The sequence below is a fragment of the Aotus nancymaae genome, unplaced genomic scaffold (assembly GCF_030222135.1).
Source record: "Aotus nancymaae isolate 86718 unplaced genomic scaffold, 86718_ANA_hifiasm-v0.15.2.pri h1tg000006l, whole genome shotgun sequence".
NCBI classification, from domain to species: Eukaryota; Metazoa; Chordata; class Mammalia; order Primates; family Aotidae; genus Aotus; species Aotus nancymaae.
Window position 1 is genome coordinate 3,493,838 of NW_026988417.1, and position 24,948 is coordinate 3,518,785.

The 24,948-nt window shown below is 47.0% G+C and overlaps 1 protein-coding gene across 4 annotated transcripts in view; it reads left to right on the top strand.

Annotated features, from left to right (window-relative positions):
• The window catches only part of RGS12 (regulator of G protein signaling 12), a 167,602-nt gene that overhangs the window by 102,892 nt on the left and 39,762 nt on the right, over window positions 1–24,948 (top strand). For all 4 annotated transcript variants that reach the window (XM_064365449.1, XM_064365451.1, XM_064365454.1 and 1 more), the window contains one exon: window positions 6,603–6,624. In XM_064365449.1, the coding sequence (XP_064221519.1) occupies window positions 6,603–6,624 (22 nt within the window). The remainder of the gene's footprint in view (window positions 1–6,602; window positions 6,625–24,948) is intronic.

Here is a 24,948-nt window from a genome sequence, read left to right on the forward strand (position 1 = left end):
AGATCTTGTGAGAACTCACTATCACAAGGGGGCAACTGCTCCCAGTATTCAGTTACCTCCCACTGAGTCCCTCCCATGACATGTGGGGATTATGGGAACTACAATTCAAGATGAGATTTGGGTGGCAACATAGCCAAACTGTATCACTCCTCCCTGGCTCCTCCCAAATCTCATGTTCCCACATTTCAAAACACAGTTATGCCCTTCCAACAGTCCCCCCAAAGTCTTAACTCATTCTAGTGTTAACTCAAAAGTCCAAGTCTCAAAGTCTTATCTGAGACAAGGCAAATCCCTTCTGCCTGGTGCCTGTAAAATCAAAAGCATGTTAATTACTTCCAAGATACAATGGGAGTACAGGCATTGGGTAAATACTCCCATGCCAAATGGGAGAAATTGACCATAACAGAGGAGCTACAGGCTCCATGCAAGTCCAAAATCCAGTAGGGCAGTCATTATACCAAAATGATCTCCTTTGACTCCATGTCCCACATCCAGGGCACGCTGATGCAAGAGGTGGGCTCCAACAGCCTTGGGCAGTTCTGCCCCTGTGGCTTTGCAGGGTACACCTCCCCTCCCAGCTGTTTTCATGGGCTAGTATTCAGTGTCTGCGGCTTTTCCAGATGCATGGTGCAAGCTGTTGGTGGATCTACCATTCTGGGGTCTGGAGGAGGGTGGCCCTCTTCTCACAGCTCCACTAGGCAGTGTCCCAGTGGGGACTCTGTGGGGACTCTGACCCTACATTTCCCTTTCACACTGCCCAAGCAGAGGTTCTCCATGAGGCCCCCAGTCATGTAGCAGACGTTTGCCTGGACATCCAGGCTTTTCAGTGCATCCTTTGAAATCTAGGCAGAGGTTCCCAAACCTCAGTTCTTGACTTTTGTGCTCAGTACCGCATGTAAGCTGCCAAAACTTGAGGCTTTCATCATCTGAAGCAGTAGCCTGACTATACCTCTGCCCCTTTTAGCCATGGCTGGAGCTGAAGCAGCTGGGATTCAGGGCACCAGGTCCTGGGGCTGCATAGAGCAGGGTGGCCCTGGGCCCAACCCAGGAATCCATTCTTCCCTCCTAGGCATCCAGACCTATGATGGGAGGGGCTGCCCCAAAGGTCTCTGACATGCCCTGGAGACATTTTCACCATTGTCTTGGTGATTAACATTTGGTTCCTTGTTACTTATACAAATTTCTGTAGCCAGCTTGACTTTCTCCCCAGAAATTTTTTTTTTCTTTTCTATCACATCATCAGGCTGCAAATTTTCCAAATTTTATGCTCTGCTTCCTCTTGAATGCTTTGCTGCTTAGAAGTTTCTTCCACCAGATACCCTAAATCATCTCTCTCAAGTTCAGAGTTCCACAGATCTCTAGGCCAGGGGCAAAGTGCCACCAGTCTCTTTGCTAAAGCATAACAAGAGTGATCTTTACTCCAGTTCCCAGCAAGTTCCTCATCTCCATCTAAGACCACCTCAGCCTGAACTTTGTTGCCCATATCGATATCAGCGTTTTGGTCAAAGCCATTCAACAGGTCTCCAGGAAGTTCCAAACTTTCACACATATTTCTGTCTTCTGAACACTCCAAGTCTCTAGGAAGTTCCAAAGTTTCCCGTATTTTCCTGTCTTCTTCTAAGCTCTCTAAACGGTTCCAGCCTCTGCCTGTTACCCAGTTCCAAAGTCACTTCCACATTTTCTGTTATCTTTACAGCAGCACCCCAGTTCTGGTACTGTATTAATCTGTTCTCACACTGCTGTGAAGAAATACCTGAGACTGGGTAATTTTTAAAGGAAAGGGGTTTAATTGACTCAGTTCCGCATAGCTGAAGTTCCTCAGGGAACTTACGGTCATGGCGAAAAGGGAAGCATACACGTCCTTCTTCACATGATGGCAAGAGACAGAAGTGCCAAGCAAAAGAGGGAAAAGCCCCTTATAAAACCATCAGATCTTGCGAGAACTCACTCACTATCACAAGCACAACATGAGGGCAACCACCTCCATGATTCAGGTGCCTTCCACGACACGGGATTCTGGGAACTACAAGATGAGATGTGGGTAGGGACACAGCCAAGTCACATCACCTGGACATCAAACTCCTGTCCTCTTCAAGCTTTCATACTTTCAGAGAAATTGGTTTTGACTTTTCCTGACAAGATTACTTAATTTGCAAAGAGATCATTTATATTTACCACGCGTCTTACTGCTTTTGTTAATGAATATACCTGGGAGTGAGAGAGCTGTGCACTGTGTAAACTGAGGTCCAGCCACCTGCGTATGAAGGCCAGAGGCTTCCCTGCCAGCACCGGCGCCTTCGCCCATTGTACAGCACAAAGTTTTATCTGTCAAAAAAGAGTTATAACCTCACCATTCAAGGGCAGTTGACTGCCATTAGCTTTAGATGCTGGTTCTTTGTGGCTAATTATGTCTTTTTAGTATTTGAGAGTATGTTTTCACAGATCTTACATTTTAAAGAAAAATTTACGTATTTGTGATTATACTATGAAATCATTTTGCATTTTTTCCACTTACATTGATGACATAACTTCTAAGAGTTCTTGTCAGAGATATAATGTCCCTCTTTGAAATGAAGAAAGGAGCTGCAAGGTGCCCTCTCCTTCCCTCCCCTTCCTGATGCTGAGACAAGCCCTCGGTCACTCTGCCTTCTTAGCTCCCCTCCTGAGCACAGGCGGAAGTGGCAGGGATGATTAGTAAATTAAATCTGTGGTGAGTGCCAACTAGATGCTGTGCTGAGCCACTGTGGTGGGTGTCTCGATTCCTGTGACCACCTTGGGAGATCAACATCACAGGATCTGCTGAAAAGTCTCTCGGCTTGCAGTAGTCCTGCTCACGGCACCATTTTGTAGGTGACTCTTCAGGAGCTCACTGTGGTCATTTCTGAATCTCCGATCCTGAGGGAGACCACCGTTCAATTCTCTGCCACTCTCTCTACTCCTCCTTTTCTTCTCTGCCCATCCCTCTGTGCTGTGGTCAGTGTGATCATTTTTGGTTCCATCTTCCAGTTCCCAAATTCTCTCTTCAACTGCCCCATCTCTGTTCAGCTTCCTATTGAATCTTTAACTGCACCTGTTGTGTTTTACTGTCAGACGTTCCATATGGTTCTTTCTCCGATCTGCACCATGCTCGTGTTCTGTTGCAGCCTTTGTTTCTCCACAGCCTCACAGAGAAGGATTCAGCACTCTCCATTAGATGGCTCCGGTGTCTGAGGCTCTGCCCCTTGTTGTCTCTGCCGACACCCACTCACGCTGGGCTTCTCCTTGGTTTTCATAGTGTACTCATATTTGAGTGGGCTCACTTTTTGGAACTCCTGAGGTCCCCTATTTTCTTTCTGGAAGGATTTGCATTAACATGTGTGGCTTCCAGGACTGTGGCACCCAGGACAACACTACTCCCTGAGGGCCATGGCCGAGCTGGATGGAGGGTCTCAGGTTGAGGGAACAACTGTGGTAGGGCCGAGGCTCACCGTGGGGTACCGACCCTGGTAGCATTGGCATTTTCTAACTGCCCTCCTTCTATTTCTTCCTCTTCTCATTTCAGGGATTCCCCTTTCCTCTTTCTGGTGTAGCAGTATATTAGAAAGAGTGTTCGCTAGGGCATGGAGGCTCATACCTGTAATCCTAGCACTTTGGGAGGCTAAGATGGGAGGATTACATGAGCCTAGGAATTCAAGACCAGCCTGGGCAACATAGTGAGACCCCATCTCTACAAAAAATACAAAAATTAGCCAAGCATGTTGGCTAAGGAGCCCAGCTACTTAGGAGGCTGACATGGAGGATCACTCAAACCCAGGAGGTTGAGGCTGCAGAGAGCCATGATTGTGCTACTGTACTCCATCCTGGGTGACAGAGTGAGACTGTGAAAAAAAAGCATGTTTATCTTTGTACTGTCTTTAAAGTAAATTTTTGTATAAATTTAAAAGTGTTTGAAAAGATAAAGTTTACTTTTAAAATAGCTCGACACTCTACCTGTACTGGTGGCACTGTCTTGGAGCCTCCCAGAGGCTCTGGTCCAGCCCTGCGTGCTCCCAGCCTGTGCCCATCACAGGAGCAGCGCCAGCCTGTACCTACCTTCCTTGGCCTCTCCGTGGGCATCACACGCCCCCCGGACACCTTATCCTTCGGTCTGTTTGACCTCTGGGACACCCCTCTCTTCTGGTTTTCGAGTGGCTGCTGATTTGGGAGGTGTCAGTGCTGTGTGTGTAGAGGTTTTCTAGTGCATTTGTTCAGCCTGCCAGATCTGAGAACTGAGTTTTAATCATGAGTGTGACTTGAAGTGAATCACCTCCTTCATATTTATGAAGTTTACATTTTATGATTTAGCTTTCATGTATTATTGGCAACATTTCTGATTTTGTGTATGCCTTGTGGATTTTCTTCTCATAGTCTCAAGGGTATATTTTGCCTGTGATGCTATTTATTTATTTTGAGATGGAGTCTTACTCTGTCACTCAGGCTAGAGTGCAGTGACATGATCTCGGCTCATTGCAACCTCTGCCTCCCGGGTTAAAGTGATTCTCCTGCCTCAGCCTCCCGCGTAGCTGGGATTATAGGCACCTGCCACCACACCTGGCTAATTTTTATATTTTTAGTAGAGATGAGGTTTCATCTTGTTGGCCAGGCTGGTCTTGAACTCCTGACTTCAGGTGATCCACTCACCTCGGCCTCCCAAAGTGCTGGGATTACAGGCATGAGCCACTGCACTCAGCCTGCCTGTGTTATCATTTAGATTGCAACATGATTGTGGATGATTTATTGTGGGCATGGAAGGAACGACAGCTTTCCAAAGTGTGCGTGTCAGCACCTGTGACGTGGCTGCCCCACAGCCTCTGATAAAAACCAGTCCCTGCGGCTGAGGGCCAAGGGCCTAGGGCCGCATGCTGGCTTGAAGGATGTGTGCTCTTTCCCCTTCCTGGCCAATGAGAGGAAAGTGAAGAAGTGGATGCAGGCCACCGTGTGTCTTCACTACTGGGAAGTGGGTCGGGATGGCAGGACCCTCTGAAGCTGGCCCTGCTGGTTTCACACAGTGCCTGTCGAGGGGCTTCCTTTGGGTGCCAGGGGACAGACTCTGCGGGGGAGAAGGATGCATAGCTGGTGTGGGTTGTCAGGCCAGGGCTGGCAGTGGGCCCTGGATGCCCAGGCTGCGTGGGGGCAGAGTTGCTCTCGGTGGCAGGCCGGGAGGCAGGGCTGGGGCCTTGCACCGAGCATGGGGTGGTCAGACAGGAAGTGCAGAATTCCAGTGGGCGTGCCACTCGTGTTAAAACTCACACAGTGCATGTGGAGGGCCGTGTCAGGGGCAGGAGCTGGAAGCCCTGGCTTTTTTCCTTGGTCCCCTCTCACTTGGGAGGTTCCTCTGGGCCTTATTTGTTTGTGACCTCCACTTCTGGGGGGTAGCCAGGAGGAACCAGGTTGCCCATCACAGCAGGGCCTTCTTGTTCACTCCCCTGGCCCCGGCAGCCCTCATCTTGGCAGACAGGACAGGAGGACAGGAGTGGGTCCTTGCTAGGCCATCCAAGAGGCCCCCAAGGGAGGGGGTTCCTGCTTAGATGGCAGCAGTGTGTCCGCTCCAGGGATTGGATCAAACATGGGTTTGTCCAGCCTCTGGGGTTGGAGGGGCAGAGCCACTCCATTCTGCTCAGACTCTTTTGCTTCCTGGCATCTGTGTCCCCCAAGAGCCCACCCCTTCTGATTCCTCTCCCTCCTGGGCTCAGTCCCAGGCTTGTCCTGCACCTGCCTGATGGCTCTGTGCCCTGGGCGCCTCCTGCCAGTGCAGTGCCAGGTCGCCCTGCTCAGGGCTCCCATCAGGGCCGCTGTGGCTTCCTGTTCTTTGCGGCTTCCTCCTGGCTCAGCCAACTGCCTCGAGCTCTTGGCCTCCTCCTGGTCACACTGGCCTTCCGGTACCGCCTGCCACCCCTCCTGCACAACTCGACTTGTTTGTTCTTGTCCCTGGTGTCTTCGAGTCAGCCACCCTGCTCTCCTCCAGCCCCTTCCACTCTTCCAAGCCCTTTCCTCAGAAGCTTCTCCCCAGCCCACCTGCTGGTGGCCACTCTTGTGCTGCCCTGCCTGGGCAGGTGGGCACCAGGTCTGGGGCCTGGCTCTGGGCTTGACTCCTCTGCCACTACCCCCAGTGGTCATTGCGCCTCTGTAGGCCCCGGTTCCACCCCATGGGAGGGCGGTCATGCTGGAGAGCATGAGGAGTGGCAAGCATGGCACTGGGTGGCATTGCGGCTCACAGGCAATGAGTGGGCTGTTGGTGGCTGCCCCAATGCGTGTGTCACTTACAGGGCATGATGCTACTGAAGTTTGTGAAACTGTTTTCATTGATGCTGTTACTGAGACTGTACTGTCAGACATGCTGGGATCTGTTCCTTTCAAATGAAAAGGATGACTTCCTCTTGTTGGGTGTCACCCAGTCTGGGCGGAGTGGGAGCCATGACTCTTGACTCACTGGGCCGTCTGGCTTTCCCGGGACACCTCCACCTGGAGAGTGCCTCTGAGAAACTCCCAGAGTCTGCCCGTTTTGTTCCTCAGATGGACATTTTGGTTCCCGGAGTTTTGTCATGAGGCTTAATTAACTCATGTCTCTCTCTCTTTTCTTTCAGTCTGCAACTGTGTCTGATGGCGGTAAGTCACAATTTCTGATGTATATATTTTTTATTTTTCATGAAGTTTTCAATTTGTGAAAGTGCATTTGCCGTTTGATGTGCTCAGAAACGACAAGTTGTTTGTCTTTCCCTGTCTGCTTGTGGGAGGGTTCTAGTGGGGTAATTTGGGGGGCGCTTTCTGTGGTGCCTAGGTGGCCCCGGCATGTGTTTTGGAAGCTGTTTATTAGGTGAACTGCTGTGGCCCTGAACACTCGTGTACTGGAGTGCTGTGTGTCAGAGCGCTGTGTGTGTGAGGAGCGCATCCACCCGCCTGCCTGTGTCTGACAAGTTCAAACGGGTTTTGCTCTTCCCTTGTTGTATAACCAGCTTTTAAACCAGCAAGTTAAGATTTCGAAGTACTTTCTGAATTTGAGCAATTCAGGAAATTTGGGTGAGACCCACAGTTTTCTCAGGAAAAGTATAATAGATGAATTGAGAGTATGGGAAGAAGAGAAATCAAAAACTTACTTACTGTGTTTAAGGAATTTTGTGCACAGGAATCTTTTCATGGGACTGATTGAAAAAGGAAGTAGCCAGGAATGTCTTCTTTCACTGAAGATCTCTCTGATGTAATCCTTACCATTTTAGTTCAGTGATTTAAAACACTCTCCAAAGTAAGGAGAGTTCCTCCCACATATTCCTCTTTTCTTCTGACACTCATGACAGTCTGCGGGCTACTGGGTTGGTTTTGTGGTCACATCATGCTTTTGACCTTGCTTCTGTCCCTGAGAACTGGATTAGGTGCGCCTGGCATTGCTGTGGGCCAGGGATGGGCCATGCCGCAGAAGCTGCCCAGGGGATGGTGGGTTTGAGGCCACTGTATTTGTACATTAAAGAGAAACCAAGGGTCATTTCTCTCAACTTTCTGTGGTACCGAAGCTGCTGGCCTCAGTCCTCGGCCTCAGAAAGGGCTGCTGTCCCCAGGCGGGCAGGCAGAGCTCAGAGTCCTCATGGGCCAGCCGCTCCATGGGCAGGTGAGGAGGAGCCTGTATTGGGTTACGCATGCACCAGCACCTAAGCCGATGCCAGAGGGATCCTGACGCTCGTGTGGTTGAGATGGATTTTGTAGTATAAAAGGAATTATATTTCCTAGTTTATGTACAATGAAAATCATGTCATTTAATCAGTCTTAAGCTGGGGGAGGATAAACTTTCTTAATGAAAAAAAAATATGACCCGGAACCAAATCCAGGATAAAGTGAACGGTTTGCTGAATGTTCTCTTCATGCTTTCTCTTTCTGCTGTGTTCTCACTTCTCTTTTCTGCAGAAGGACATTCATTTCTGCAGGCAATTTATAAATAAAAGATTTACTTAATATGTTTCGTTTCCTTGTATATAATAAGTTTTATTTGCCTTCAAAAGTTTTCTTCTGTCAGCAGTAGATGCAGGCACCTCTGAGAGTTGTATTATGTGTCTGTTTTCAGTTGTTTAAAAACCTGCACTTCCCAGGTGTGGGAGCCCTTGACTCCTCACCACGAGGGCTCTGTGTGTTCTGAGGAAGTGTGTCCTGGCTGCGTGGAGATCCCCTGCCGCCAGGACTTTCCACCCCTGCTCCTCTTCTCTTTCCCACAGCAGGCCCCAGGGCTGCTGGGACTAGCCTGTCCCTCCATGGAGTGCCCCAGTCACAGAGGAGGGGACAGGAGGGAGAAGACACTGTCATCAGCACACCCCGAATCTCAGGAATGGCACAGGGCAGGCTGGATGCGTTTATTTAGTTACCGATTGTGTTTTTATTATTTTTCCGCTTCAGTTTCTTTTCTGCTTCTAAAAGAACCAGTTACCTTGTTTAATATGCACATGAACTCTAGGTCAGTGTCACGTTCTGCTGTTGTTACATGTGGGGCACCGTGGCAGAGTGAGGAGATTGATCAGGTCTCAGTAGACTGCAGGTGAGGTGGCCAGGCTCAGGCCCGGGGAGGGGGAAACCCTAGCCGAGAGGCCCCCTGGGCCCCAGCTCCCACCCACCCCCAGGCCCTGGGCCTCCACACGCCCAACCCCATGGTCCTGGAGAGGCCCTGCTGTAGCCCTGGAACCTCCAGTGCCTGCAACCCCTCCCATCCCTTCTGGTGTCTCAGGTAGAAAGAAGGGCCAACCACCACCCCCCTCCTCCATGGCAGATAGGAGCCTGGGGGGTCCCAGTGAAGCTTGGGCTATGTTTCCATACAGAGATCTTTTTTTTTTTTTTTTCGAGACGGAGTCTTCCTCTGTTGCCCAGGCTGGAGTGCAGTGGCGCATTCTCTTGGCTCACTGCAACCTCCGCCTCCTAGGTTCTAGTGATTCTCCTGCCTCTGCCTCCCGAGTAGCTGGGACATAGGCACGCGCCACCATGCCCAGGTAATTTTTGTATTTTTAGTAGAGACAGAGTTTTACTATGTTGGCCAGGATGGTCTCAATCCCTTGACCTCATGATCCACCCGCTTCAGCCTCCCAAAGTGCTGGGATCACAGGCGTGAGCCACTGCACGTGGCACAGAGATCTTTTTATAGGCTGTGGTCAGTGGGAGACTCAGCACAGTGAGGTGGGCCTGGGAGCTCCAGCAGCCCAGTGTTTCTATGGGAGAATGCGCTCCAAGTTCCGAGGAGGCACTGAGGACTCGGCTTGGAGAGCAACCTGCTCAGCTGGGCTGCCTCTACCTGGTCATCCTGTCTAGTTTGGGTGATTAACAAATCACTCACTTAGAAATATTTTGTGTTCAGTGAGCTGTGCCAGTGAGAGAGTTTGGGTTCATGCCACGGTTTTATTCTGTGGTATGTATCATGCTTTTATAGCTTAGGTTCTCACTGTAGAGTTTTAGTCTTGTGGCTTGGTTTTAAGGAAGTTGGATAATGCTATTTTTGACATCTTTCACTTTTTCAGAAGGAAGGGGCTGATAGTGGCCACCCGTTGATAGCCAGAATGCCCTCAGAAAGAAGGGTTAGGGCCGGTCTCCGTGGGGGGCACTGCAGGGCCATGGGTGGGGGCAGGGAGCGGGTTCTGGCTGGAGAGGAGGAAGAACATTCTAGCATTATAGAGAAGCTTAGCCGGGGAGTGGTCTGCCTATGGGAAGTTATTCAAACAGAAGTGTGAGGTTGAGCTGGAGGGAGATGGGGCATTGTGAAGAAATGAGGAAAGGAAGATGCCTGGTTGCTTCTGGAAAAAGGAACTTCTCACCCCTAGGTCTGGCTTCGCATAGAGCCACGACCTCACAGAAGCCGGTTTTTGTGCCTTCCTCCATTGGTCAAGCTCTGTGCCAAGAGGCCTGCCAGAATCCCTCCACCTGCTGCAGCCTCAGATGTGGATGTTCCTTCTGTGACCACTGCACCTTCTGGAGTTGGGGTGTGGAGACTCTCAGGGAGCTCCCATAGGGCCCACCTCCTCCTGTGCACAGCGTCTGTGCCAGTGGGAAGGCCAGGGAACCGCATGGCTCTGCCTTTGGGGATGGTGGCAGGTCCATGGGACACCAGTGCTCCAGCTGCTTCACGAACACTCCGTTCTCGCCAGCCTCACCCTGGGGTCCTCCCACAGGCACTGGTCCTTGTCCTCCATCCCCATGCCGTCCTCGAGTCCCATGCCTCAACTTTGCCCCGACCCCACTCTGTCCACTTGGCTGTGTGTTCTCCAGGCAGATCTGAGTCTTGGCCCTGTCTCTGCAGCCATCCTTCCACTCCCTTCTCCTGAATGCTGGCGGTTGCCCCCATAGCAGCAGTGATCTGCCCGACCCCTGCACTGGGCCCCTCCACCAGCTCAGAGCCCCTGTCACCCTACCCATCCTGCATCCCACCCTGGTCTCCCGTGCTGCCCCAGGCCCACACGGTTTTGCTTTTCCCATCCTGACCACCTGCCCCCGTCCTGAGTGATGGCCACAGTCAATTTCCTGCCCGTGCTAGGGGCAGCTTCCGTCATCTTAATTATTCATCTCTGTTGATGTTTTTGTCCCCCTGGCCCGTGGGACCTCCACATGGCAGGTCAGGGTTGTCCCAGCGCTTGACGCAGCGGCTTGCACAAGAATTGTCTGTTGAGTGAATGATCGCGTGTTCAGCAGACATCAGCCAGAGCGTCGGGGTGAGGCTTGAGTGGGGACAGTGGCCTTCAGTGATTTTCCTTTTAGTCGTGAAACCTTCTCAAAAAGCACATAAACAAACTGAGTAGAAACAGCACAAAAGCAGAAACTCCTGGTGACTGGTGTGGGGGGGTGGACCCGCTGCCGCCCCCTCCAGGGCTGCTCTGCGCACTCACCAGGCTCTTCCAGTGCCTCACTGGCTGCGCAGGCCGTCGGAGCACAGACCTGGCCATGGCTGAAGATTCCGGCTCCACCCGCAGCTCCACAGCTGACAGGCCAACCTCTTGGGGCAAGTCGCTTTCTCTCTCCTAGTGTCATGTCTTCAGCTCCACTCCAGGCCTTAGAGAGTCTTCTGAGCCTGTCTTTGTTAGGGAACATGCACTGAGTGTTCCAGGCTTGGGGAGCTGCCACAAACAGCTGCTTGATGGTGGAGGGTGACTGTAATTGCTTGATTAACCTGGGGGACTTAAGCTGCACTCCTCTTTAAAGTATAAAGTATAATTGTTAATATTTTCGGCAAATGCATTTGTATTCTATACAATATTGAAAGAGAAAGGGAAATGTAAAAAGCTTGGAGTAGTGGCATCGGTATTCATATAGAATTAGTTGACAGATTTACATTTTCCTCGTCAGAAAAACAGAACAGCCTAATTGCCCATTTTCCAAAAATGTTTGCTAAATAGCAGAAACAGAATGTTACTATGTAGTGTGCTATTGTGGGAGCGGTTGTTTTAACCGGAATCTTTTACTTGTTTTAATATGTCACATTCTTTTGGTTTGCTTTTGGACTTGAAAATGGTACTCAGAATAACACAGTGTATTTATAGGGTGTGGAACACTGTATTAGTATTTGTAAACAGGAGTCAGACTGGATTTTCAGTTTTGGAAGCATGGAGACTTGATTTTTGCCAGGATGCCTTCCGATGTACTTACTCCTTTCCGATTCTATACCATATTTTGGAGAGAGTTTTTGTTACTAATTTTTATTATTGTGAAATTCTTTTTTCAAGCAAACAAATTGAAAGGTAGTAAAGCCAGTGGCCCCATACCTAGCTTCCAGAGTGACTGTGTGTGAGCCTGGTGGCCTCTGCCTGAGAACTGACTCAGGGCTAGGGTGACCACAGAAGCCCTTGACGGCTGCATCCCCTCCCCAGAGGCCAAATCTGGGAGCAGGTGCGACCCTTTCCCACTCCAAGGGAGTTTATTAGTTGGATTCTTGGGGAAAAGACAAAACAACCTGAGAACTCCTCTCATACACCCCTTCGTGTGAGAGGCAGTATCTGCACTGTTTGGCAGTCTGGAGCCCACTTCACACAGGGCTGCCTGGGGTGCTTTGGGGGCCGGATCAGAGAGGGCTGCCTGGGTGCTCCAGGGGCTGCCTCTGCTCAGCTTCTCAGTCTGGAGCACATTCGCCTGTGAAACTCCACAAAGCCGTATTCTCGAGATCTGTGCGCTTTTCTGTAAATCTTAATAGTTTACTATAGTTAATATTATTTTAAACTTCTGAAACTTTTAACCTAAGGACTTTCAAAATCGTCCGAAAACTTTAATAGATTTGCTCTCAGGAGACTATGTATAAAGTTGCAGAAAGAAAGCATAATGTAGATTGGTTTGAAAATCGAATTGGCCAAAATAATTTAAGAAAAATATCTAGAAGTAGATTCTGAGCGTGGGGAGAGCTCAAGGGCTTTTCTCAGGGACAGAATTTGTGCAGTTTTGTGGAGTTTAGGAAAAACCTTCCCCTCCCCCAGGCTAGGTAAACTGTGGGAAGCGATCCCCCGGGCTACTATGTCAAAGAAAGCTTTCAAGAGTTTCTCCTTGTTGTTGGTTTTCAGCAACCTGATTATGATGAGTCTTGGGTTGGTTTTTCTGTGTCTGTTGTGTTTGGGATTTGTTGGTGTTCGGATATTTTTTCATGTTTTCTGCTTTTGAGACTCTAATTATACAAGCATGTTAGGCCACCTGATTGTTCCTTCAGGTCACGGAGGCTTTCATTTTCAGGTTTCTGTGTCCCCTGCATGCTTGCCGTTTCGTGGTGTCTTTCGCTGTGTCCTTAAGTTCACTGATCTGCACTCTGCAGTGTCAAATATGCTGCTCATTCCCACCCTGCCCTCCCCCCACCCTGCACGGTGATGGAATTCCTGCCAGTGAGCCCATCACTTTAGAGACCTCGTTTTCATTTTTAGCAGTTCCTTCTGCTTTTTCCATTTCTCTCTGCTGATTCTCTTTACTCTTTCCTTTAAAACCCCAAACATGTTGGCCAGGCTCAGTGGCTCACACCTGTAATCCCAGCACTTGGGAGATCCAGGCGGGCGGATCATCTGAGGTCAGGAGTTTGAGACCACCCTGGCCGACATAGTGAAACCCCGTCTCTACTGAAAATACAAAAATTAGCTGGTCATGGTGGTGGGCACCTGTAATCCCAGCTACTCAGGAGGCTGAGGCAGGAGAATCATTTGAATTTAGGAGGCAGAGGTTGCAGTGAGCTGAAATTGTGCCACCGTACTCTAGCCTGGGGGACAGAGTGAGACTCTATCTCAAAAACAAAACAAAACAAAAACCCCAAAAATGTTGGTGTATTTATAAGACCTGTAAAGCCCTTAGATGCCAGTGCTATCATCTCTGTCTTTCTGGGTCCCTTTATTACTGACTTTTCTCCTGGTTATAGGGCACATTTTTCTGAGTATTCATTTGTCTGGCAGTTCTTGACTGAGTGCTGCATTTTGTTGTCTTCCTTTAAAAAATACAGAGGCTTGTTAAGCTACATGTGGGGACGCCTCCGAAAGCTGGGGATTCACCCAGAACCGGCTGGAACTTGGAAACCTCCCGACCCTGTGTGAGTTCTGGCAGCTGTTCCGGCTGCAGCCCCTGGCTAATCTTTGCCTACCTCATAGGGTCTCGCTGTGCCTACCTCATAGGGTCTCGCTGTGCATGCACAGCTTAGGACTCAGCCACAGACAGAGGCTCCTGTGAGGTCTCTGGGCGCTCTCCCTGCTAGCTCTCTCCTAGTAAGGTGCAGTTCCAGCCACCTTACTTGTGGATGTGGTCTAGAAAGTTCAGAACAAAACTCAGGTCATGACGGCACCTTGCACAAAGAGCTTCACTGATTTCCCAGAAGTTGCCTCACAACCCAGAAAGAGCAGGTTCTTCTCTCCCCAGGCCCGTCCCTGGAGCATCTGAAGCCAGCACTGTACTGGGCACGGGAAGCAGCCAGTGAAGGAGCAAACGCCTCAGCCTGGTCCCAGTACGTGTCAGTCACCTTCTCATTTCTGTAAGATTCTGGTGGACTTCATCAAGCGTTCAGCTCTAAAAAGTCAGAGTGTCGGAATTAAGTTGTGAGATGAAATCATGGAGTGTTGCCTTGTATACAGCAGGCGTCAATCTTTTGTGGCTGTCAGGGGTCACAGCCAAGCTCTGCCTTCTGGAGCTGCGGATGCTCAGCCTTGCTCATCTTCAGCAGCTCCACCCAGCCCCACTCAGTCACCTCTGGGAAACAGAGCAGGGCCCCGACAAGGGTCCCTTGGTTCATAGGAGAAAATTTGAGGTAGCTTGCCTCCTTGGAGGGACTCCTGGCCTGCCGAGAGGCACCAGGGGTGTGAGTGCATCTGATTCAGTGGCTCTCCTGGGATTGGCGGTGGTGGCGGCATTTCCTGAGCAGTGCACGGCCAGATGCACCACATCTTTTAATTCGTCTGATCCCTGCCACAGCCCTGTCAGGTGGGTGCCATGTGGCTCCTGTCAACAGTGATAGCTGGGATCCTGGGAGGGCAGGCTGCCTGCAAGGCTTTGAGTTTGGTCCCTGAGCAGGGGCCAGGTTCTGACCCTTGTAGTGGGCACCAGCCTTGCCCTTGCCCGCCACACAGTGTGGGGCTGTTGCCACTGCTCTCTGTTCCTGGAAACTCAGGGACCTGGACAGGGATGTGGCCAGGAGCTCAGGGGTTGGCCAGGTCCATCTCGCTGACCTTGTGTGTGATTTAGGTTAGCCACGTCTGCATGTTTGTTCCTTGTCTGTGGGGCTCACCCCCTGGGGCTTTGAGTAGCTTACTCATTGGTCAGGAAGGAATTGGGTCCTCAGGTGAATGAGCGTGCCGTGAACAGAAATGATGGAGCTATGCTCTGAGAGCTGGCCATAAGCCTCCTTGTAGTGTTCTACTAACCGCAAATCTCTGGTCATTGTCATGGGTCTGTGATGATGATAAGCCTTTACACAAATGTTTTAAAGTGTCAAGAGTAGCCAGATCTGAGAATCCTGGCATAATTTACTGTTTTCTCAGCTTTAGACTGACATTCATTTGAGTCAGTTCATATTAATCAAGCTCAAGTCCCTGATGCCAGTGATGATGTATCTTTAAGAATAAGGATGCACTGTGGGGAAATGGCTGCAATTTGGGGAGGAAGGTGCCCAGCCCAGGTTGGACTTGGCCTGGCTGGCTCCCCATGTGAGGTGCGGAGACCAAGCCTCTGCCCGGCCCCCAGAGCACCTGCGACTGACCCTTTCTCCGGCATCACTCTGAATGTGGTGCCCTTTCATGGCATTTCATCTGTCTGCTTCTTCAGTGCATCTTTTTTTTTGAGATGGAGCCTCGCTCTGTTGCCCAGGCGGGAATGCAGTGGCACAATCTCGACTCACTACAACCTCTGCCTCTTGGGTTTAAGCAATTCTTGTGCCTCAGTCTCTCAAGTAGCTGGAATTGCAGATGTACACAACCACACCTGGCTAATTTTTGTGTTTTTAGTAGAGGCAGGGTTTCACCATGTTGGCCAGGCTGGTCTTGAACTCCTGACCTCAGGGTATAGGCTCACCTTGGCCTCCCAAAGTGCGGGGATTACAGACATGAGCTACCATGCTGGGCTGAATATATGAAATGTAAATAACAAATCTAGAAAGGAATGTAGATAACAAATATCTAATGAGAATACTAAATTTATTTCATTATGCAAAATTGCATTTTATATTCAATGACACTGATGTAGAAAGGTGACTCTATTCTGCTCACATTTCATGACACTATTTTATTTAAACCCTTCAGATGCATTTTTGTTGCAGTTGTTTTTCAAGTAATGAAAACTTTATTGAAGAATAATTTACACACTGAAAAGTACATACACCATTAATGCGCAGTTTGAGAGATTTTCACAGAATGAACACATCTGTGTTATCAGCACTCAGACTGAGAGACAGAACATCACCAGAATCCCAGGCACCCCTGCAGGTCCTCAGTCACCAACCCTAGAAGGGAGCACTCACCTGACTGCTGTTGCCTGTTTTCAAACTTAAAAAAAAAAAAAAAGACTGACAGGGCGCATTGGTTCACACCTGTAATCCCAGCGCTTTGGGAGGCTGAGACAGGTGGATCCCCTGAGGCCAGGAGTTCAAGACCAGCCTGGACAACGCAGCAAAACTCCATCTTTACCAAAAATACAAAAAAAAAAAAAAAAAAAAAAAATTAGCCAGATATGGTGGCGCACAGCTGTAATTCCAGCCACTAGGGTAGCTGAGGCAGGAGAATCTCTTGAACCTGGGAGGTGAAGGTTGCAGTAGGCGGAGATTGCAGTGAGATCACGCCACTGAGCTCCAGCCTGGGTAACAGAGTGAGACTTCGTCTCGAAAAAAAAGATGCAGCGTATGCTTTTTAGTGTCTAGCTTCCTTTATTTAACATAAGATGGTGCATTTTGCACCTGTGTGTCTATCAGGAGCTGTTTACTCTCCTTGCTGTGGACTGTCCATGCTGCAAATACAGTGTTGTGCCTCCATTCTTCTCTTGATGACATCGATTGGTTCTGACTTTTGGCCATTACAGATGGTGCCATATAACATACTTGTATAGGTCTTTTGTGTGGACATCTCCATACATTTCTGCTCTGATAGTAAATACTGCCAATCTCCAAACAGTTTTACAGTGTCCACATTGCCCAGAATTCTAGGTGTTCAACATCCTCTCGACACTTTCCCTGTAGCCACATACCTGGGGTGTTGATTGTACTAATAGTTTTAGCTCCCAGTCCCCTGACGACTAGGACTTGATCACCTTTTGTGTATTTTTGGTCATTTGATTATCTTATTTTGTGAAGTGCTTGTTCGAGACTTTTGCTTATTTTTCTGTTAGGTTATCTGCCTTTCCTTATCGATTTATAGAATATTTTAAAAATATCTTCTGGAAATGATTTTATGGTGAATTTATGTATAGTTTTCTCTTAGTATCTGTAGGGAATTGATTCCAGGACCCCCTGAGGATACCAAAATCTGCAGATGCTTGAGTCCTTGTATAAAACAGTGTAGTGTTTGCATATAACCTACGCACACCCTCCTGCACACTTTAAATCTTTTCTAGATTACTGATAACAGCTAATACCATGTAAATGCTGTGTAAATAGTTGTTATACTGTATTATTTGTATTTTTGTTGTATTGCTATTTTTAACTTTTTTCCAGATATTTTCCCAAATATTTTCCATACACGGTTGAATCTGTGGATGCAGAACTGTGGGTGTGGAGGGCTGGCTGTATTAGATATACCTTGTGTTTTGGATTTATGTGTTTATGTTGGATTTACGTATGCAGTTAAGCTCTTCTATAACTTACCTGTTCATCCTCTTGGTGGTGTCTTTTGATGACTGAAAGTTCTTAATATAATCCAGTTTATCATTTCCCCTTTAGAGTAAGCTTATGTCCTTTTAGAGCAGGCTTTGCCCTTCCAAAGACCATGAAGATAAATCTAGTTTGTCTTATCTTCAACATTTAAATCTCTGATTCATGTGGAATTGATGTTTTTGTGTATAGTGTGAGGCAGGGGTAAGATTCATTTTTTTCTATGTGGTATTCAGTTGTCCCAGCTCCATGTGATGAAAAGATGATCCTTCCCACTAACTTGAAGCAGCATCTGTATCAGGTAATCACATATTTGTGGGTCTGTTTATGGCCTCTGTATTCTGTTCCATTGGTCTGTTTGTCTGTCATTGAATCAAGACTTAATGTCATAATTATCATCCCTGGCACTTGGCTATCTAGTGCTATAGTCTTCACTTTGCTTGTCTTTAAGATTGCCTTGGTTATTCCTGGCCCTTGCATTTTCCTTATATATTTTGGAGGCAATTTTCAAGTCACTGGCAGCTTTCCAGAGTCATCTTCACTTCCGTCCAAGCTGGTTGAGACATAGCACTTCTGGAATCTGTGTTGATGCTTTTCCTGGAAATGTTATCACAAGCCATAAGCAGCCATTGACATTTTGACTATTGGGTTTTTTTTTTTAATTACTATAATTATACATATGTGATCTTCATTATGTAGTCACTCACTCTTGCTCTCAAAACCTTGAGGTCATTCCCCCCAGGAATAAATACTAAATGTGGGTTGGTTTGCTTTTTAAAAACCATCTCTTCTGGATGAATGACCTCTATAAGTATCTAACACCAGCATTAGTGGAGATGATTTCAGGCTAATGCATCACCCTCAAAAAGACGCTTGTTCAAAAGAAGGTGAAGGAGCACCTGGGACACACCAGGCCTTGCGAGGACTTGATAAAATGGACTGGTTGCATCAGAGAAGCCAGTGGGAAAGCCCCGTGTGCCTCTGTGCTGAGGTGGGCTGTGGTGGGATGCCACACTGGCTGCGACAGAAGAAGAAGGAACCGTGCGAGTGCATGGTCAGGTCAGAGCCCACCCTGTGGTTAGGGTGGCCGAGCAGAGCTGAGACCTGAAAGACGGGTCAGGATTAACCCTCATATGAGTTTGGGAAGATAGGAAGAATCAGGAAAAAGCTGAGATGGCAGCCAGGGGGTCGTGAGGAATGCACGAGAGAGTGGCTGTGTATACACATGTCTGTTGGGGGAACAGTGGAACGAGGTGAGAGGGGTCCCAAGACTAACCTTGGGGTTTTGCCTCAAGTAGCTTGGAGGATGATGGTGTTTGCAGAGGTGGGGAAGACTAGGGTGGGGAGGAGCAGACAGTGGGGCGATTACCAAGAGTTCTGCTTTGGACATGTGAGTTTTGAGATGTTTATTCAAAACCCAGTGGAAATATTGTGTAGACAGTGGGATAAATGAGTACAGAATGCAGAAAAGTGATTAGGCCTGGAAGTAGAAATTAGGGAGTCATCAGCAATTCAGTGAAATTCAGTGCCTAGTAAACTTGAGTAATCAGAGATCGTGCAGAAAAGGCGAGTCTGAAACCCGTAAGATACGTGGGAAACCAGACGATGCTGGAGATGCGGTTTGAGAAGCAATGGGACATAGAACAATTCAGAGCATGGCCTCTGGAGCCAAATAAATCCCAATTCTGCTACTTCTTAGCTGTGGGTCTCATTTCTCTCATCTGTAAAATAGGAATAATAGTAGGGCCCATCTTACAAAGTTCTTAGGATATTAAATGATTTAATATATGTGAAGTACATAGGACAATACCTGGTACATAATAAGGAGTTATATAAATGATAGCTGCCATTACTCGTAGTATTACTAATGTTGTTGTAATTGCATTTCCAATGTAATTGACCCCTGGAGATGAACAAAATTGTTTAGAAGGACTGGGTAGAGAAAAGAACCCAAGAGGTCCTGAAGAAGGTTTCAAGATCAACAGAAGAGAAGGAGCATCAGGGGAGAAAAACTCTCCACTTGGATTGTTGAAAACCCAGTTTTAAAATAAGCAAGGTTGAGCTGGGCATGGTGGTGCACACCTATGATCCTAGCTGTGGATTACAGGGAATGCTTGGGAAGCTGATGCAGGAGGCTCACTTCACTTGAGGCCAAAAGTTCGAGACCAGCCTGGTCAATATAGTTTGACCCCCTTCTCAAAACAAACAAACAACAATAAGCAACAAAAGAAGATTGAAAACAACTAGATGAGAAGATATAACAGGCAATATTAAGCAAAAGGAGAACTGAAATAACAATATTAATATCAGACAAAGTGAAAAAGAATAGAACAAGGAAGACAGGGCGCACCAAAAGTAGCATTCCATTTGCAGAGCGGAAGCAAATGGCTCGGCATCAACATGGGTAAGTACTCCGAGGGGGGATTGTAGCGTGCCTTTTTCAGAAACTGAGAGATCAGGCTGATAATAAAATAGTAAGATGACAAAGTATGTGAAGGGAAAAATGAATAAATTAAATCTAACAGACACATAGAGAGCTTTGTACCCAATAGAAAATACACTTTTTTTCAAAAGTACATGGAACATTTACTAAAGTTGTGGCATACTATATGCCACACATGCAGTTGCTACAAATTAAAAAATAATTATAACATACGGAGAATATCTCCTGACAGCAGTGTAATTGAATAGAAGTCAATCATAAGATGATAACAAAAAAGAATTCATACATTTGAAAGTTTAAAACCATACTTCTAAACAATCCATGGGTCAAGGAAGAAGTTAAAATGGAAATTCTCATATAATTTAGAACCGTAACCATTTATAATTCTAGTACTACACATCAACACCAGTAGAATATAGCCAAAGTGATTTTCAGTGAAAAAAATTGTAGCATTGAATGTATATATTAGAAAAAAAATGTTTGAAATTATAGGAAATAAATTTTCAACATTAAGAAAATAGAGAAGAAAAGAAATAAATGCAAATTAAGACTAAGGAAATGAAGATAAAAGCAGAAATTATCAAAATAGAAAACAAACAAACAGTACATAACTAAAAGTATGATCAAAAGTATAATCAAGAAAAAGCGGGAAGTCAGGCACAGTGGCTTATGCCTGTAGTCTCAGCACTGTGGGAAGCTGATGCAGGAGGATTGCTTGAGCCCAGGAATTTGAGACCAGCCTGGGTAACATAACAAAATGCTGTCTCTACAAAATAGGAAAACGAGGAAGAGGACAAAGATAACATTGAAGAATGAAAAACAGGTCCTAAGTACAGTTAGAGACTAAGAAGTAACACTATAGGACAATTTCATTAGCCACTTTATACTGTACATACCCAGATTAACCAGACAACCTTTAGGAAAATAAAGTGATCAAAGTTGGCCTAAGAAGTAGAAACTGACTAGATATATCAACATAGGCAAAAATGATTCGGAATTCAAAGATCTAACCGCCCGCCATAAGGCACCATGCCCAAACCAATATACAGGTGAGTGTATCAGTCAGCTTAGGCTAAGTAATGTTGCAATAACAAATAACACCAAAAATCCTGATGGATTTAACAAGGCAAAAGCTGATTTCTTACACCACATGACATGCCTACTGCAGTTTGGCTTTGTTTTTCTTCTAAGTGTTTTCCTCCAGGAGCCAGGCTATTGGAGCGGTTCCTAAATGGGGCACTGCAGGCCTTGTGGCAGAGGGAAAAGACAGCAGGGAGAAACAGGTCATGGCACCTAGCCGCACTGTTTCACATTCATTGGCCAAAGCACAACACATGGCCCAGCCTGACATCAGTACACAGGGCTTGAATGATCTTCCACAAGGAGGGCAACAAACATTTCCAACTTAATATTATCTCCACACAGGACATAGAAGATGGGAAGCTTCTCAACTCAGTTTACAAGGCTGGTATATTCCTGATACCAACACTGGAGAAAGATGGCACAGAAAACTTAAGTTACTGGCCAGTTTCACTTATGAGTAAATATAGAAGTTCCTAAATAAAATATTAGCAAATCGAATCCAGTAGCATTTTTTAATGCATCCTTGAGAAGTTTGGTTTATACAAGAAATGCAAAGATGTTCACCATTAGGGAATTTTCCATTAATGCCACTGTTCATTCAACAGTGATTTTTAGGGGACTCTCACTTCAAAAAACTCTTCTAGGAACTGGGGATACATTGGTGAATAAAACAGCAGATTGTGTTAAATTAATAGATTAAAGGAGGAAAATCATATTATTACCACACTAGAGGCCAAAGGAGCATCTAATAGAATTACTGATAAAAAGCACTCATTTTTTTTAAGTTATACTTAATAGAATACATTAAGTATAACATATATACTATTATTGATAGTATTATACTATTATTGATAGTATTATACTATCAATAACAGCATATATATTAGAATAATCCCATTAGAGCCAGGAATAGGCAAGGTTGTTCTTTATCTCAGTGACTGTTTAACATTGTATTGTAGATTCTGGCCAGCACTACATGACAAGAAAAAGAGTATTAAAACTTGGGAAGAAAAAAGATAAATAATCATCATGTGCAAATAATATTATTAACTATTATACAAAACTGAAAGCGTATCTCCTGGCCAGGCCCAGCTTTGAAAACTGGCAGAGTTCAGTGAGCTAACGTAAGTGGCTTTCCTAAACAAAATAGGATTTCTATGGGAGCATATGGATGTTGGTAAAAGTATAAAAAACACTGGAAGGACCAATATCAAATTAATAAGAAGGATTTTCTTTGAGAGGGAGTATAGAATTTTAGATGACAAGCTCAGTAGGGATTTTAGATTTATATTTCCATTTTTCAAGGAAGAACATATTTGATGAATTATGCGTTATAATGTCAGTTTATATACCTTTCAGCCTGTAGTCTCTCATTGGCTGTTATTTGGGACAAGCGATCCACTTAGTCAGACAATATTATTGGATGCCTGCGATGTGGCTCGCAGTTTGTCACCATATTCCTATCATGTCAGCATCTATTCATAGTTATTATCCCAGTTTTATAGGAAAGTTAAGTAACTCCTAAGTTACTTGGTAAGGAGGGGAGTTCTCATGCTATCCCTATGAAGTCAGGGCACTGTTTACTGTGGTTTTACAGAGGGGTGGAGTGTCTTGCCCAGCAAGGAAGGAGCAGAGCTCTGACTCAGATCCAAGCAGTGTAATTCTGGAACCACGCCGTGAACCACCACACTCTGGGCTAGGTAAAACCAGGCTGGGGATCCAGCTGCTAGAACACAGCTTGCCATACAGCAGACATCCAGTCAGCATCTGTGAATCCTTGAGAAGGAGGCGGTGGCCTCATTTACCGTGTGCTCACCTTAAACTTGCCCATCTTGTTTTAGGAAGAGAATTGGGGGAATGGCTGGGTCCCCCGTGGAGCAGAGCCCCACCTCAGCCTCATCTCCTGCTGTGTACAAGTCCAGGGCTTTGCAGAGCCTTTCTACAGTAAGCAAGGAGGAACAGTCTCCAGAGGTGGCCCTCCAAGCCCCAGCTCCACCCCTGGGAAGGGGCCAGACCACAGGCAGCAGGCCCTGGAGTCCATGAGTGCTGCCTACTTCTCTGGGCCGGGGACACGGGACCAGCATGGAGACCAGAGTTTCGGAACCCCAGTTTAGGACAAATGACGTTTTAAGTTTGATTATCTTATGTTGGAAGTCATATAAAAGGTATAAGCATTGCATTGTGTTTAGTTTTACATCTAACATATTCTATTTGTTATTAAAATTCTGTGAAGTCATCACAGTCCCAGCAGATCCCATCGATATGACCGCTGAGGCTGAAAGCAAAGCGTCCACTGTCTGCCCCTGATGTGTAGAACAGGCCTTTTTCTTTGCCTCCTGTTACCTCTTTTTGGCTTACAGGGGTGGCCCCTCAATGTCATGAATCCTTTATGATTTTACACACTCAGACTCCTCCTCCTTCCCTGCAGCCTGGTCCTCTGGCCTCGGTCCTATGGGGGAGGGCACCCTTTCCTCCTCTCCATCCCTGGACTCTACCAGTTGAAGCACAGGGCCCAGGACTGTCTTCAGTTTTCTGTATGGGTGGCCCCACCTCGGCTTGGGGGAAGAGTTTAGGACCACTTTTGAGTCTTCCTCATGAGGTCAGCATTTGGAGTCCTTGGGCTTCTGCATTGGGTGGCGTCCTCTGGTGGGGCCAAGCCATGGCTGAAAGTCTGAACATCATGTGTAGCTACTGGCACAAGAATAAAAGAAGAATATCTTTACAAAGTATAAATATTTTATTCATCAAAATAAAGTAAATCAGTTTCACAAAGGAATTAACCACTAAATGAGTAATGTAAGTATTTTTCAGCTCAAATAAGTATAATACATGAAGTCAGTTAGGGTTGATCTTTGAAAAATGTTCTGTGTCTTTTCTTCGTGAGTCCCGAGGGCTCCCTGTGGTCAGATATGACCTCTAGTCCACCAACTACTTCTGGTCATAGTTGGTAGCTCTAAGCCTAGAATCCTAAAAATTCAGAGTGACAAGTGACACAATTCACTGGTCTTTGCACATCACCTAACACTTCCCACACTGACCTTCTTTGCAGGAGCCACTCTGCCCACTCCCACGGCCTTGCAGGCTCTGGCAGCATTTCACCTCCGCCTGCTGGCATTTCACTCTCCAGAAGGACTTGGTGTCACTTCAGACGTGGAGAGTTTGTTTTGCTGGGCTCTGCCAGAAGAGTTATAAATCACACGTTTCTAGTACTGACTCCAGGAAAGACCCAGAATTCAGATTTCTCCTGTCTGGGCCCATATTTCTTCTGGCCCTCTGAGGTAGCGGGAAGTACACCATACCTCAAGGGGTCCATGAGACCTGCCAGGCATGGCAGCTCCTCTGCAGGGCTGTGAGGTCTGGCTGTGGGGGCCAGACTTATAGTGAGCACAGGAAGTGCTGCTGGGGACACCAGGACCTCACTATGAAGAATGCGGAGTCTGGGCACAGCACAGTCACTGCTGTCAGCCCAGGGAGGTCATGGATGTCTTTGGACTCAGCAGCTTCATCTGTAAAATGGGCTGATTAACTGAGATTGATAGCATCTAAACTCTGTTCTGAGGAGCTGCTATTCCAAATGCCTGTTTTCTAACCCTCAGCAGGCTCTGCAGTTGTGGCAGGCTTTTGTTGAGATGCAGAGCTGGGCCAGCCTCCGCAGCCTGTGCTGCTTGAAGCAGAGCAGGGGCCTGAGCCTACCCTACCTGTTCTTGCCCCACACCTCCTCCTTCCTCTGCCAGCCAGCCCCTCACAGGGATTCCCATAGGATTTCTCTGGGAAGAAAGGCCTCATTGCTTTAAATTTGAAAAGCGTCTCCTGGTTGATAACCAGGGAATGAAATAGATATTCTTAGGCCCAAAGAGGGCTGTTGATGTGGGGTAATGTGACAAAATTTGGATATAAAACTGAAGAGTATGTAGCTGGAGTGTGAAGTTAAGGAAGTGGCGGGGCGGGGGGGACTCTGTGGGCTGTAGGCTGTGGCGCCCTCCCTACACAACCATGCTTCTGTGCAGAACTTAGGCAGCTTCCAGAATTGCGAATTAAACCTGGCCTTCCAGGTTGTTTGAGGGTAGCAAGATGGAATATAGCTTACTTAACAATGTGTTAGCCTTTGTTGTAATTTTCCAGCATTTAGATATACGGTGTAAGAACCTTC